The following is a 13,917-nucleotide window of genomic DNA, read 5'->3' on the forward strand; positions in this document are numbered from 1 at the left end:
AGGCATTCAATGAAGACTGAAGACTAATACTCTTCAAACTATTCCACTAAATAGAAACAGAAGGAACACTACTCAATTTGTTCTATGAAGGCACAATTATGCTAATACCTAAATCACACAAAGACCCAACGATGAAGGAGAACTTCAGACCAATTTCACTTATGAATATCAATGCAAAAAATACTCAAAAAAAATTCATGCAAACTGAATCTAAGAACACATCAAAATGATCATCCATCATGATGAAGTAGGCTTTATCCCAGGGATGCAGGGATGGTTCAATATATGGAAATCCAACAAAGTAATCCACAATATATACAAACTCAAAGCAAAAAAACCGCACATGATCATCTCATTAGATGCTGAAAAACATTTGAGAAAATTCAAGACCCATTCGTGGTAAAAGTCTTGGAAAGATTAGGAATTCCAGGCCCCTAAACATAGTAAAAGCAATGTACAGCAAATCAGTAGCCAACATCAAACTAAATAGGGTGAAAGTGAAACTTGAAGAAGTTCCACTAAAATCAGGGACTAGACAAGGCTGCCCACTCTCTTCCTACTTATTCAGTATAGTACTCGAAGTCCTAGCCAGAGCAATCAGACAACAAAAGGAGGTCAAAGGGATATAAATTGGAAAGGAAGAAGTCAAAATATCACTATTTGCTGATGATATGACAGTATACTTGTGACCCCAAAAGGTCCACCAGAGAATTCCTGCAGCTGATAAACAACTTCAGCAAAGTAACTGGATATAAAACTAACTCAAACAAATCAGTACCCTTCCTCCACTTAAACGTTAAGCAAGCAGAGAAAGATATTAGGAAGATGACACCCTTCACAATCATCACCAATAACATAAAATACTTTGGTGTGGCTCTAACCAAAGAAGTAAAAGATTTGTATGACAAGAACTTCAAGTCTCTTAAGAAAGTAATCAAAGGGGCTGGAGAAATTTCTCAGTCGTTAAGAACACTGCACTGCTCTTCCATAGGTCCTGAGTTCAAATCCAGCAACCATATGGTGGCTCACAACGATCTGTAATGAGATCTGATGCTGTCTTCTGGTGTGTCTGAAGACAGCTACAGCATACTTATATATAATAAATAAATAAAATTATATATAAAAGTAGATCGAAGAATGTCTCAGAAGAAGGAAAGATTGCTCATGCTCATGGATTGGCAGGTTTAATATAGCAAAAATGCTCATCTTACCAAAAGCAATCTACAGATTCAATGCTATCCCCATCAAAATTCCAACTCAATTCTTCAAAGAATTAGAAAGAGCAATTTGCAAATTCATTTGGAATAACAAAATAATCCAGGATAGCAAAACTATCCTCAACGATAAAAGAACTTCTGGGGAAAATCACTACTCTTGACCTCAAGCTATATTACAGAGCAATAGTTATAAAAACTCCATGGAATTGGTACAGAGACAGGCAGGTAGATCAATGGAATAGAATTGGAGACCCAGAAATGAACCCACACATCTATGGTCACTTGATCTTGGACAAAGGAGCTAAAACCATCCAGTGGAAAAAAGATAGCATTTTCAACAAATGGTGCTGGTTCAACTCGTGGTCAGCATGTTGAAGGATGCAAATTGATCCATTCTTATCTCCTTTTATAAACGTCAAGTCCACGTGGATCAAAGACCTTCATGTAAAACCAGTTATACTCAAACTAATAGAAGAGAAAGTGGGGAAGAGCTTGAACACATGGGCACAGAACTCCAATAGCTGAACAAAATTTCCTTGAACAGAACTCCAGTAGCTTATGCTCTAAGATTAACAATCAACAAATGGGACCTTATAAAACTACAAAGCTTTTGTACAGCAAAGGGCACTGTCAATAAGATGAAAGGCAACCAGCAGATTGGGAAAGGATCTTTACCAATCCTACATCTGATAGAGGGTTATTATCCAATATATACAAAGAATTCAAGACGTTACACTCCAGAGAACCAAATAACCCTATTAAAACTGGACTACAGAGCTAAACAAAGAATTCTCAACTGACGAATATCTAATGGGTGAGAAGCACCTAAAGGAATGTTCAACATCCTTAGCCATCAGGAAAATGCTAATCAAAACAACCTTGAGATTCCACCTCACACCTGTCAGAATGGCTAGGATCAGAACTCAGGTGACAGCAGATGTTGGCAACAATGTGGAGAAAGAGGAACACTCTTTCATTGTTGGTAGGATTTCAAGCTGGTACAACCACTCTGGATATTAGTCTGTCAGTTTCTCAGAATAATTGGATGTAATGCTACCTGAAGACCCAGTTATATCACTCCTGGGCATATACCCAAAAGATGCTCCAACGTACAACGAAGACACATGCTCCATTATGTTCATAGCAGCTTTATTTATAATACCCAGCTGAAAAAAGTGGTACATTTACACAATGGAGTCCTACTCAACTATTAAATCAATGACTTTACAAAATTCATAGGCGAATAGGCAAATGGATGGAACTAGAAAATATCATCCTAAGTGAGTTAACCCAGTCATAAAAGAACACACATGGTATGCACTCATTGACAAGTGGATATTAGCCCAAAATTTTGGAATACCCAAGATACAGTTCACGGATCACAGGAATCTCAAGAAGAAGGAAGACCAAAATGTGGATGCTTCAGTCCTTTTTAGAAGCAGGGACGATATAGTCCAGTGAGGAAAGACAGAGACAAAGACAGAGACTGAAGGGAAGACCATCCAGGGACTGCTCCACCTGACGGCCCGTCCCGTATACAGCGTCCAAACCCAGACACTGTGGCAGACTCCAAGAAGAGCTGCCTCACAGTAGCCTCATATAGCTGTCTCCTGAGAGGCTTTGCCAGAGTCTGAACAATACAGAGGCAGATGCTTGCAGTCAAGCATTGGACAGAGCACGGGGTCTCCATAGGAGGAGCAGAGAAAGGACTGAAGGAACTGAAGGGGTTTGTAACCCATAGGAAGAACAACATCAACCAACCAGAGCTTCTAGAGCTCCCAGGGACTAAACCACCAGCCAAAGAGTACACATGGAGGGACCCATGGCTCCTGCCACATATGTAGCAGAGAATGGCCTTATGGGACACGAATGAGAGGAAAGGCCATTGCTCCTGTGAAGGCTAGATATCCCAGTGTAGGGGAATGCCAGGGCGGGGAGGCTGGAGGGGGTGATTGGGTTGGGGAGCACCTTTATAGAAGCAGGGGGAGAGGGGATGGGATAGGGGGTTTCAGGAGGGGAAACTGGTAAAGGGGATAACATTTGAAATGTAAATAAATAAAATGTCCAATAAAAAAATCTTGGATATTAAAAAAAGAAGATGTTGGCCTGAAAGAGCTGAAACATTAAGATCCTTGGTGAAGGCCTTCTGTCTTCCTGCACCTTAGGCACCGGCTCCCAGACTGACTGGAAATCTGTCCATTCCAGTCTCTGCTTCATCCTTACAGCCCCGTGAGCAGCAACATATGGAGACCCTGAGAGGGAGGGTCCACAGGGCAGAGAGCCACAGAGGCTTTAGGAAAGAGCTAATGGGATCCTGTCTACATCAAATGATGGGGTCCCCAGGGGTTTGGACCTCTCACCTCCAATAGGTTGCAGTAAGGCAAAGAATGATCAGGAGAGACAGGGTTCAATGGGACAGAGGGAGCCTGGGTGTGAGACAAGAGTTGGAGTTTCTAGAGCAAGGGTTTGAGGAGGGAGAAGGGCACCTGTAAGTCGGTTGTTATCAATCTGAGGGTGAGATTGGATCGATCATTATGGAGGACAGATAGGAGAGAGTGGTTCTCTAATCCAAGTCCTTGCGCATGTGGCTTCTGGGTCCCAAGTAGAAAATGCTTGTAGATATTGGGGGATGACAGACAGGATTAGGGCGAGGCAGGGGAGCGAAGTGACAGGGTCCACAGGAAGGAGGAAAGCTGGGTCTGCTGCATGATTTGGCATGTACAGTGGGAATGGAGGTAGGTTGAGAGGTCAGGCTCCTGTAAACAGGCTGCTACAGGGATGGGGTGAGGCTGGAGAGTGTAAGGGAGGACAGGAAGAAACATGCAAATCGCCTATGAATCTCAGCCTGGCATGGTCACTGGGGTTCCAGATAGAGGCTGTTTCTAGTTATCTGCTGCTCACACAAAGGGATGGAGGAGGGAGGGACACTGGGTCTGCTGCCAGGTTCCAGGACTTCCCAGGGAATGGAGGAGGTAGTGTGGGAGGAGAGGCCACTGCAGGCTCTGATCTATTTTAAAATGGGATCTTTTACTCTTTCTGCAAATTTCTAACTTGAAAGAACACTGAGGGTTTAATTAATGTTTCCCCCTTCCCCTTCCCTTCCCTTCCCTTCCCTTCCCTTCCCTTCCCCTCCCTTTTCCCCCTTCCCTTCCCTTCCCTTCCCTTCCCTTCCCTTCCCTTCCCTTACCCTCTCCCCTTTCCTTCCCTTTCACTCCCCTTCCCCTCCCCTCCCCTCCCTCCCTCCACCTGTCTGTTCTTTTCTTTCTTTCTTTCTTTCTTTCTTTCTTTCTTTCTTTCTTTCTTTCTCTCTTTGAAAACATGGCTTATCTGTGTAGCTCTGGCTATCCTAGAACTCATTTTGTAGTTTTGAACTCAGAGATCTTCCAGCTTTTGTCTGAGAATTAACTGCCTAGGCTGAGAATTTTCTCTTTAATGCTAACATTTCATCTAGATGAGCATGAGATGCCAACTAATTTAAGTTCAGACTCCATTTTAGAGAACCTGACCTAAGTTTGAACTCAGGTAAACTAACAGGACTGTACCTAGCATGCTTCCAGGTTTCCCCCCAACAAAACTGGAGCCTAGCTCCAGTCTTAGACTAATCCCCAACAAGACCAGTGTTTCCAGGTTATTCCTCCAACAAACCTGCACCCCCAGGTTGTAAGCCCACCCCTGCCTAACGACCACCAATGCAGAGGAAAGCAGAAGTTAAGTTTATGGTTTGACTCCTGGCACCAGCCAATTATGTTAAAGGCCACAATACCTTTCCAATTAGATGCTTGCACACGTACTCCCTGCTTGCTGCTTAGTATAAAGCCTTGCCCCATAGACACTTGCTCCCCTCCAAAAAAACAAAAAACAAAAACAAAACCAAAACAAAACAAAAACAAAAAACTGTCCTGGGCGATGGTGCATTGGAGGGGCTCAAGCTAGCTGGAATAAAATAAAGACCCTGCTGTGATCTGCATCAGATCTGCTCTTGTCTGTTTCTTGGGGAATCACTAACATTTCCCTGGCACAACAAACTGAAATACAAACCTTTCCTAAAGTTGTTTTTAATAGTGGCAGCAGAAAAAAAGAGAGGGTTGGGGCAGGGGCTGTCAGACACAGACAGTCTCTGCATTCAATTTACGAATTCTTTAAGAGATGGGGAGAGGCCTCAGCAGATAATGCTCCTCTCCCAAAGCCTGATAATCTGAGTTCAATCCTTGGGACCAGCTCCAATATTCTCTCCTTTGACCTCTCAACCCACTTGCCTTGTTTCACATGCAGGCACAGATAGTTGCACAGACGAACTAAATAAAGAATTACGTGTTATAATAATAATGTTCATACACTTATACACAAGTATTTACAAAAGATATTTTAGATTAATCAGGACAAGAACTGCAAGGAAAGCCTAGACTGATGCAAAAAATGGAGCGGTTGCAGGTTCTCAGTACTGTCCTTGTCAGAAATCCATGGTGGATGGCACTCTGCTGAATGCTTTGTCTTAGCTTATTTGATGAGAGGATCATTTTAGTGTCTGAAGCAGGAGTAGATGCTGGGGTAGTGTTGTAGGTCAGTAAGGCATGAGGCTTAGTGGAGATTCATACACAGAGTAACCAGTGAGTCAGATATCTTCTTTTGCATGTTTGAGGAGGGCCCAACAAAACGGGTGTCTGGCATAACTCAAGATATGGGGTGGCCAAGCCATCATGTCCATGTCCTGGAGGAGGTGTTGGAGTTCCTTCCACTGAAGAAATGAGATACTAGCTTGGAGAAGGTGGCACAAGCCTTTCATACCAGCACAATGAGATGCAGAACCAGGAAGATCTCTGTTAGTTTAAGGCCAGCCTCATCTGCAGAGTGAGTTTCAGGACAGCCATGGCTATACAGCAAAACCTTGTGTCAAAACAAAACAAAACAAAGCAAGCAAGCAAACAAACAAACAAGACAGAAATGGGATATGCATGTCTGATAAGATTCTGTGTGAGAGGTACATGCCTTCAGGTCAGACACTGGTCCTGATACCCTGGTCCCCTCATTGCCAGAGTGGGTTGGGGAGAAGATCCGTCTTATCTCCAACAGAACTTTTGTTGTATCCACATTATTCGTTCCTTTATTGGGTGAATCTTCTCAGATCCAGATGAAAAGTAACATAGCAGAATGATGAGAAAAATTATATGAACTTAGAATGCCAAGGTAAGCTCAGAAAAACCATGCACATTTACACCATGAGGGTAGGTCATTACTTCCCAGGAGTACTAAGTGCAGACCAAGCTTTGTCCAAGGCTCACATGATACAACCCCAGAAGCCACTGATTTCTGTTTGTCACATCCATTCTCAGGGAATTTCTAACATATCTGTGGAATGTAAGTTTCAAAGACCCAAAGTCAGTTTCTCTGCGAGCAAGAGAGAGAGAGAGAGAGAGAGAGAGAGAGAGAGAGAGAGAGAGAGAGAGAGAGAGAGAGACAGAAGGAGGAGGAGGAGGAGGAGGGATGAAGGGGGAAGGGAGAAGGAAGGGGAGGAGGGGAAGAGGAGGAGGAAGAGGAGGAGGAAGAGGAGGAGGAGGAGGAGGAGGAGGAAGAGGGAGGGTGGGAGAGAGGAAGGGAGGGACTCCAGGTGGAGAATGTTAATTCCCCAGTAGAAGAGAGTGTCCAGAAAGAATCAGGTGGCAATGCAGTTTCAGGTGTGGAGAGAAGATGCTTCCAGATGGCAGTATTTCTACATGCACATGTTTCTTGCCCAAAAAGCTATGTTAAGCCAAGGGTTCTGAGAGGCAAGCACTCTTGGAGAAAGTGAATGAGAAGAATGTTAAGGACAGTTTCCTGAGAACTTTCCAGCCTCAGAACCCAACAGCACAGCTTCCTTTTAAATAAGGCCAGGCTGGAAACCAGTGCCTAATCTCTTTACCAATATCCCTTTATAGACAGTGGATACAACCATGCTCTGAAAGGGTAGGATCTCCCTACCCCAGCAACTACTGGGAGCTCCCCTGCATCTACCCAAAGCCTTCCTTTACTGACTAGGCCTGCCAAATCCTGTTTATAGAGTGTGGGATTTGAGGGCCTGTTACCTATGCTTTACAAAGAGAAAACTAAGAGGCAGTAGCTTGTAAAGTGGAGTATGTCTATTTATATTTCTACCTAGACTAGGGAGAGGAACATTCTTGGTCCCTCTCCACCTTTCTCATACCAGTGCTACAATTTTATGGAAAATCTGTAACATCAGACATATGAAGATTTAGCTGTGAGAAAATGTGTAACTCTGAGAATGTTCTTTTAGATGGCGCCCCCTCCTGGACGGAGCAGGGAGTGGCTCTCTGGAAGAAACTAACTCTCTAGCACTGTTTCTGTCATGGTCCCTAACACAAAACAGAATAAAACATTCCAGTCATCCAGTGCACACCCGGAGGACAATAGATTGGAGTTAGTCTCACATCTGGATATGTTCCTGATTTTCCCTCAGCACACCTCAGATTCATGATCTCTTTCTGATCCCAGCATGGCCATGTCTGGACACAGAAAGGACATAGAATGGTTTATTTACAGAAAAACACAATCCATGGATGAAGTATTGACACATATTTATTGCTCCTTCCATTGGGCTTCATAGAGCAAGCAGACTTTTCTGTAGGGGGATGAAAGATATGCTTTGGATGAGGAGACGAAATAATGGAGAGCTCCGAGGTACAAGAGATGCTCAGGAGCTTGGACCGAGGAACTGGGTATCAGCTGCCTGTGTATTTCTGGGCAGCGGCTTCAGAAAGAAGGTTTGTGGCTGGGTCAGTGACTGGCAAGGCTTTTGGTGACTTGATTAAGACTCTAAGGTCCTCTGTATCAAAGGGAGGCAGCAGGACCTGGCTTGTGCCTCTGTCCTAGCTGGAGGATGGGATAACACCCAGGGCCATGTCCCTGCCCTCTTCCCATCATTGAGACTTTGTGTCCAGTGTCTCCCTGTGCTGCTCCACTAGTGTCCCGATCCACTCCGAGGTTTTTTGCTTGGCTTCCTCCCAGCTGACAAGTGGCTCATAGCCCAGATCTCGCTGAGCTTTTTTGTAGGAAATGGTAAACACGCTATTTAAGAGTGTGACCCTGAAGCGGCTAAAGGGTGGCCTATAGTTGTAGATTGGACGCAGCAGGAAGCTCACAGTTTCCAGCAGGAAGGCAAGCCAGTAGAGTAGGGGCAGAGGAAGGCTCCAACTGGAATCAAGGCAGAGGCCCCATTCTTTGCTCAGGGTATAATTTAAATCATCATAGCTTTGGTGAGGGGTGTCATCTGAGATGTAGTAGAACTGTCCTTGGATGCTTTGTGACTTCTCCGGGTCTCGAAGGCCCCTGGCAGCCAGAATGTGTGCCCAGGCTGCATTACTCACATACACTGGGTTGGCTATGGAGAATGTGGCATGTCTCTTAATTATGCTGTTGTTCTTGAGTGCTCTATTTACCACGGTTGAAACGACTTGACTTTCTTCCCCGTAGATGAATGGAAGTCTTAAGGCACACGTATGCAAAGTGCCACCATTTTTCAGGATGCTCCCATTGGCTGCCAGCACTGCCTTCTCGGCCATCCTTTTGCTGTATGGGTATGGATTAGGCCATGTGCTTTCACGATGCTCTTCCTCACGGTCGTTCAGGATGGTCTCCTTGTAGGAGTTTGGTCCAGCCACACCTGTTGAGCTGCTGTAGATGAAGACTGGTACGCTGGCTTCCACACAAGCGTCCAACAGGAGCTGAGTACCTGCTCATAGGAAGCTCACAATCAGTGCTAGGAAATAGGACAAAGGGCCCACTGTGGCCATGGGGTCGGAATCATCTCCACCCAACTCCAGTGGAAGAATGACTGCAGACCTAATGTCTCCTCACCTGATCTTGACTCAACGTACCATTCTATAGCCACAGAATAACCCCACAATTAATAGAGGTGACACGTAGATTCTGGAATTGAGGGATTTCCAGATTTATAAATTGAGATTTCTTAACTTATAAAGTGTTCTCTCTCTCTCTCTCTCTCTCTCTCTCTCTCTCTCTCTCTCTCTCTCTCTCTCTCTCCCTGTTGGTCTGTACTTCTTTCTAATACTAGAGATCAAACCTAGCCTTTTCCATGTTAGCTAAGGCCCCGACCCCTGAGACACTGTCCTAATTAGCTTTCTCCTGCTGTGATGAACACCATGATCAAAGCGACTTGGAGGAGGGAAGGGTTTCTAGGGCTTATTTATCTAAATCACAGTTTGTCACAGAGGAAAGTCATTGCAGTAACCAAAGGCAGAAGCCACGTCCCGTGACACTCATTCCATTGGCCGCTCACCTTGCTTACATATATAACCCAGGTCCTCCTGTTCAGCCTTGACACAGCCCAGTGGGTGCTGTCATATCCATTCCAGTCCTCTCATATCCATCATTAATCAAGAAAATAACAGACATAAACACCCGCATGCCTATCTGATGGAAGCAAGTCCTCAGTTGAGGGTCCTTCTTTCTAGGTGACCACCATGTGTCAAGCTGACACAAACCAGCCAGCATTTTCACTTTGAAAAGTGTGTCCCTAGATTTTTTTCTGAAAAGCGTTCCTTTATGTGCTCTAAAAACTGACATCAATACATTAGTCTGGGGACAGTGCTCAGTGATTGAGACTTTGCCATGATCCCCAGAAACAACAAAAATTGATTTAAAAAAGATTCCCTCACGAAATAAAAGCAAAAGGTCGTCATGAATTTCATTTCATTAAAGGACAGTGAGTTTTTAATTCAAGAATGCAGAGTACCACGGTGTCAGAGGAAGTTCAGAATCTTCATTATACCCTCAGGTGTATTGCCCACAGTGTATGGGCAATATGTATTTTTATTATATCTTACATTCCAGATAAAGTCCTAGTATATAGCCCAGACTGAGTTTGAAGGCACGATTGTCCTGATTCAGTGTCCGGAGTGCTAGGATTACAGATGTGTACCGCTACATCTGGAGATGCAGTATACTCTCATCATAAGACATTGGAGGCTGGCGTGCTGTTCTCATGAAGTAAGAATTAATACAGAAACGAGAATCGGGTTACCCATAGCACCACCCTACAGAGAGGATGAGAGCGAGAGCAAGAGCGAGAGAGAGCGAGAGCGAGAGCGAGAGAGCAAGCGAGTGAGCGAGAGAGAGAGAGAGAGAGAGCGAGAGAGAGAGAGAAAGGCAGCTATGCAGAACTAAAGGTAATCCTTGTAGTTTGGTTATGGGCATACCTAAATAATTAGTTGATTTAGAAAAAGAACCCAGTCACTTTGTTTGGAGGTCATGTCAAGGATGTGGCAGGCAGGACCTTGGAATATAGTGATGCTACAACGACTCATGTCAGGAGTCAGGGTGGTTATTTTATCTGGTAAAGTCCTTTATCTAAGGTTGAATGGAAATCTACATTCTGAGGCATTAAACATTTAGGGATGGGGATCTAAGGAAGAGAGACATTAGCTCTGCCTAGCTCTATCCAAGAGTAGACTAATGCTGATCTGAAGAGATGATATTGTGGAAATTGGAAAACAATTGCAGTTAAGAAAACAAACTACTCCCCCCCCCGCCCCTAGGCAGATCATATAGAGCAGCATTAAAGGCTCTCTATGGAGGAAAAGGGTCAGTGTCTGGTCCATAGTGTCAGTGGGTGGACAGACATCCAGAATTTGGAAAAGCAGTTCCGTCACTTTGGTATGGAGAGGCAGGAGAACTTTCCTGGCAGTTGGAGGGTTGTGGTGGTGGCCTTATAACCTTTCAGTCCTCCTGATTCCCCCTGGGGTCACTGTTTCTTCCTCTCTCCGCCTGGTTTCTTCTTTAAACACTCAGGATAACAATCCTGAGTTCTGCCAGCTGGGGTGTTGATCAGGTGATCTGACCTACCCAGGGCACAGCAGGCATCCCATGGTTGGCCCTTCCCTTCGTGTCCTAATCCTGTGAGGTGACCCTAATTTTCCCACCTGCTCCAATTCTTCCTCCAGATCTTCCAAAGTAGGGGCTCCCCCCCACAACCTGTCTTATGGTTTTCATTTTCCAACCCTCTCCACATCTTCCTCGGATGTTGTACCTTTCACATTGACATCTAGGATGGTCTGCCTGGGCAGGACGCCTGCGATATCAAGGGCAGCAGCGGTGTGGATGACAACGGAGATGCCCTGGCACGCTCTCCTCAGGAACTGGGCATCCACAATGTCTCCTCTCAGTACCGTCACCTTGGCTTTTGTCTGCAGCTCTGTGGACACAAAGCAGGTCCTTGGGAAGCTTTCTGCATGGGATGGAAATTTTCTGACACAAGTGTCAGTCACCTAGACCTTCAAGCGCAGTCATGGGGAGAAGACACTGGGGAGGAGGCCTTTCTCCTGAAGGAAGCACAAACGCTCAAAAGCCAGAATGCAGCATGTGTAGGGCAGGAGGAAGCATCTATTTCCACCCCAGCCCTTTGTAGAAAATGCAGCTGAGCAGTAAGATGCCATTCGTGCTTTATACATAGTCAGAGAGTCATGGGAAATCCCTACATTCATTAAAGCAGCTGGAGAGGTGGTGGCACTCAAATGTAAGGAGGGAGACTAGGATTGAGTGGATAGGGAATGAGGAAATCCTGTGTGGATTTGAAGGAGAAACAGAGCCAGAGTCCTGCCTTGAGCAGTCGGGGGGCTACACTGCACAGGTGTGAAGACATGAGAGAAATATGGACCAGCAACAGGATAATCAGATTATGTTCTCTGGAATTCCAGTAAGGAGGATCCAGAAGAAGGAGATCCAAAGATGCACATTTTAGCCTTGCCCCTGGTAGGTCTTGATACTTTCTCCGTCTGGGCTGTGTACAAATGAAGAGCTAGCTGAATTTCAGAGAGGAAATAGGAGTCTCTGTGAGAGAACCCAGAATGGGCTCAAACGATGGGTTTAGGTGAGCATTTCTTATCAGATAGGCAACATCCACCAGACCACACTGCAGGCTTGTAGCCTGTATCGGGAAATGTTTTACAAAAGGGTTTTCCACACTACTGCCGGCTACTCTATCCTGGTGGTCCTGAAATCTTTCCATCAGACTCACTAAACTCCCACGGCAGGTCGCTGCCACACCAGCCCCATGCAGTGACCATCAATCTTGCAGTTAGCTGTCACAAATTTCCATAACCCGGTAAAATCAAAACTCTAGAGGCTTTTAATTTATCAGTCGGATTTATATCAGTAAATTCTCACCCCCACAAAATGTCCACACAATAAACTCAGAGCCAATTGATATTGATATAAACTGCTCACCTAGATAAGACAAATTTTCCTGTAATTATCCATCCCTTATAAGATATTCATAGCTACCCCTGGCTATTTAAAGCCACATGGATCTAGGGTCATCTTTCTCTTCCTCCATATTCCTTCTTTCTCCCCTCTCCATACTCTCTGTCCTGTCTTTAAATTCTCAGCCTGCCTTTCTTTTTCATGGCCCAAGCACAGGACTTGCCTTACCTTGTGCCTGTCTTCACCTGCATTTAGACATCAACCCACAGTAGCCTGTGGTACTAGATACATCAGTATCTTCCGGTTCCGCAGAGATCTGTTGAAACTAGCAATCACAATGTCACCCAAATTACCTCACAAAATTAACACGCATCCATGCAGCCTTTCCACTCCCCACACTGGCAGGAACTTTATATTTTGCACAGGATTTTCTTAATCTTCTCGTTCCTTTCCCAGCTGTCTCATGATACCTGGGATTCTTTTTTTAAAAAAAATATTTTTATTGGATATTTTTTATTTACATTTCAAATGTTATCCCCTTTTCCGGTTTCCTGTCCATAAATTCCCTCCCCTCCCCCTCTTTCTATGAGGGTGTTCCCCCACCCAACCACCCACCCCCTCCCACTTCCTGGCTTGACATTCCCCTACACTGGGAGGGGTGGTCAAGCCTTGGCAGGACCAAGGGCTTCTCCTCCCATGGATGCCCAGCAAGGCCATCCTGTCCCTGGTATAGGTTGAGCGACCACAGAAAGCTACAGGAACAAGCCTCAGGACACAGTCTGCCTAGTGAAGGTTCAGTTGTTCCTCTGCCTCCTTCCAATCCATGTTCGCTTCTCCATGAACTCTAAGGCCAAGGCTGGCTCTTTTGCATCAACTCTTCTGACACCGTGACTAGGAAAATCCTCATAAAAGAAAACATTTAATCGAGGTTGGCTTGGTTTCAGAGAGTTTGTCCATTATCATCATGGCGGGCAAGCAGGCAGACATGGTCCTGGCAGAGCCTTGACTTCTGTATCTTGATCCTCAGGCAGCAGACGGAGACTGCCTTCCACACTGGGCCTAGCTTGAGCACATAGGAACCCCAATCCTGCCCTAGAGTGATATACTTCCTCTAACAAGGCCACACCTCCTAATAGTGCAACTCTTTATGGGTAAGCATTGAAGCACGCGCATCTGTTGGGACCTGTTCCTACCATCACAATGGAGAAAAGCCTTCTGGGAAGGAGGCAGATATTAGGACAAGGGTCTGTTTCTGCATACTCTGTATTTCCTCTTCTCTTCTTTCAGCTGGCATTATAAAGACTGCATCAAAAGAGTGGCTGTGACAAGGTAGTTAGTTGGAGCCCGGTTCCAGAGTGCAGTGGACTCAAACGTAAGTCCTTTGGGCGTCCTGGGATACCAGGAGGGAACTTCTTGGGTTCTTGAGGTAGAGATAAATCTTCTACTCTGCTCAAGACACCATGGGCTTGGCAATTGTTCCAACATGCCA

At 45.1% G+C, this 13,917-nt stretch overlaps 2 protein-coding genes across 2 annotated transcripts in view; one reads left to right on the top strand and one right to left on the bottom strand.

The window, feature by feature from the left end:
- LOC116896476 (NADPH-dependent 3-keto-steroid reductase Hsd3b5-like) overlaps nucleotides 1-13,917 on the top strand; it is a 358,044-nt gene that overhangs the window by 5,214 nt on the left and 338,913 nt on the right. The gene's annotated exons all lie outside the window — the stretch shown is intronic.
- On the bottom strand, nucleotides 7,782-12,292 carry LOC116895164 (NADPH-dependent 3-keto-steroid reductase Hsd3b5). The gene is made up of 3 exons (XM_032896525.1): nucleotides 12,244-12,292; nucleotides 11,257-11,454; nucleotides 7,782-8,940 (listed from the first exon to the last, which is right to left on the bottom strand). Exons 1-3 carry the CDS (start codon nucleotides 12,290-12,292, stop codon nucleotides 8,129-8,131), a joined length of 1,059 nt encoding a protein of 352 aa, XP_032752416.1. The 3' UTR covers nucleotides 7,782-8,128.

Source organism: Rattus rattus, chromosome 3 (assembly GCF_011064425.1).
Source record: "Rattus rattus isolate New Zealand chromosome 3, Rrattus_CSIRO_v1, whole genome shotgun sequence".
In the NCBI taxonomy this organism is placed as follows: domain Eukaryota; kingdom Metazoa; phylum Chordata; class Mammalia; order Rodentia; family Muridae; genus Rattus; species Rattus rattus.

Coding starts and splice junctions, on each gene's coding strand:
- LOC116895164 (XM_032896525.1), bottom strand. CDS start 12,292: ATGGTCACTGCATGGGGCTGGTGTGGCAGCGACCTGCCGTGGGAGTTT. Junction 11,455..12,243: donor CGACCTGCCGTGGGAGTTTA/GTGAGTCTGATG, acceptor CATCCCATGCAG/AAAGCTTCCCAAGGACCTGC. Junction 8,941..11,256: donor CCTAGATGTCAATGTGAAAG/GTACAACATCCG, acceptor TCCTATGAGCAG/GTACTCAGCTCCTGTTGGAC.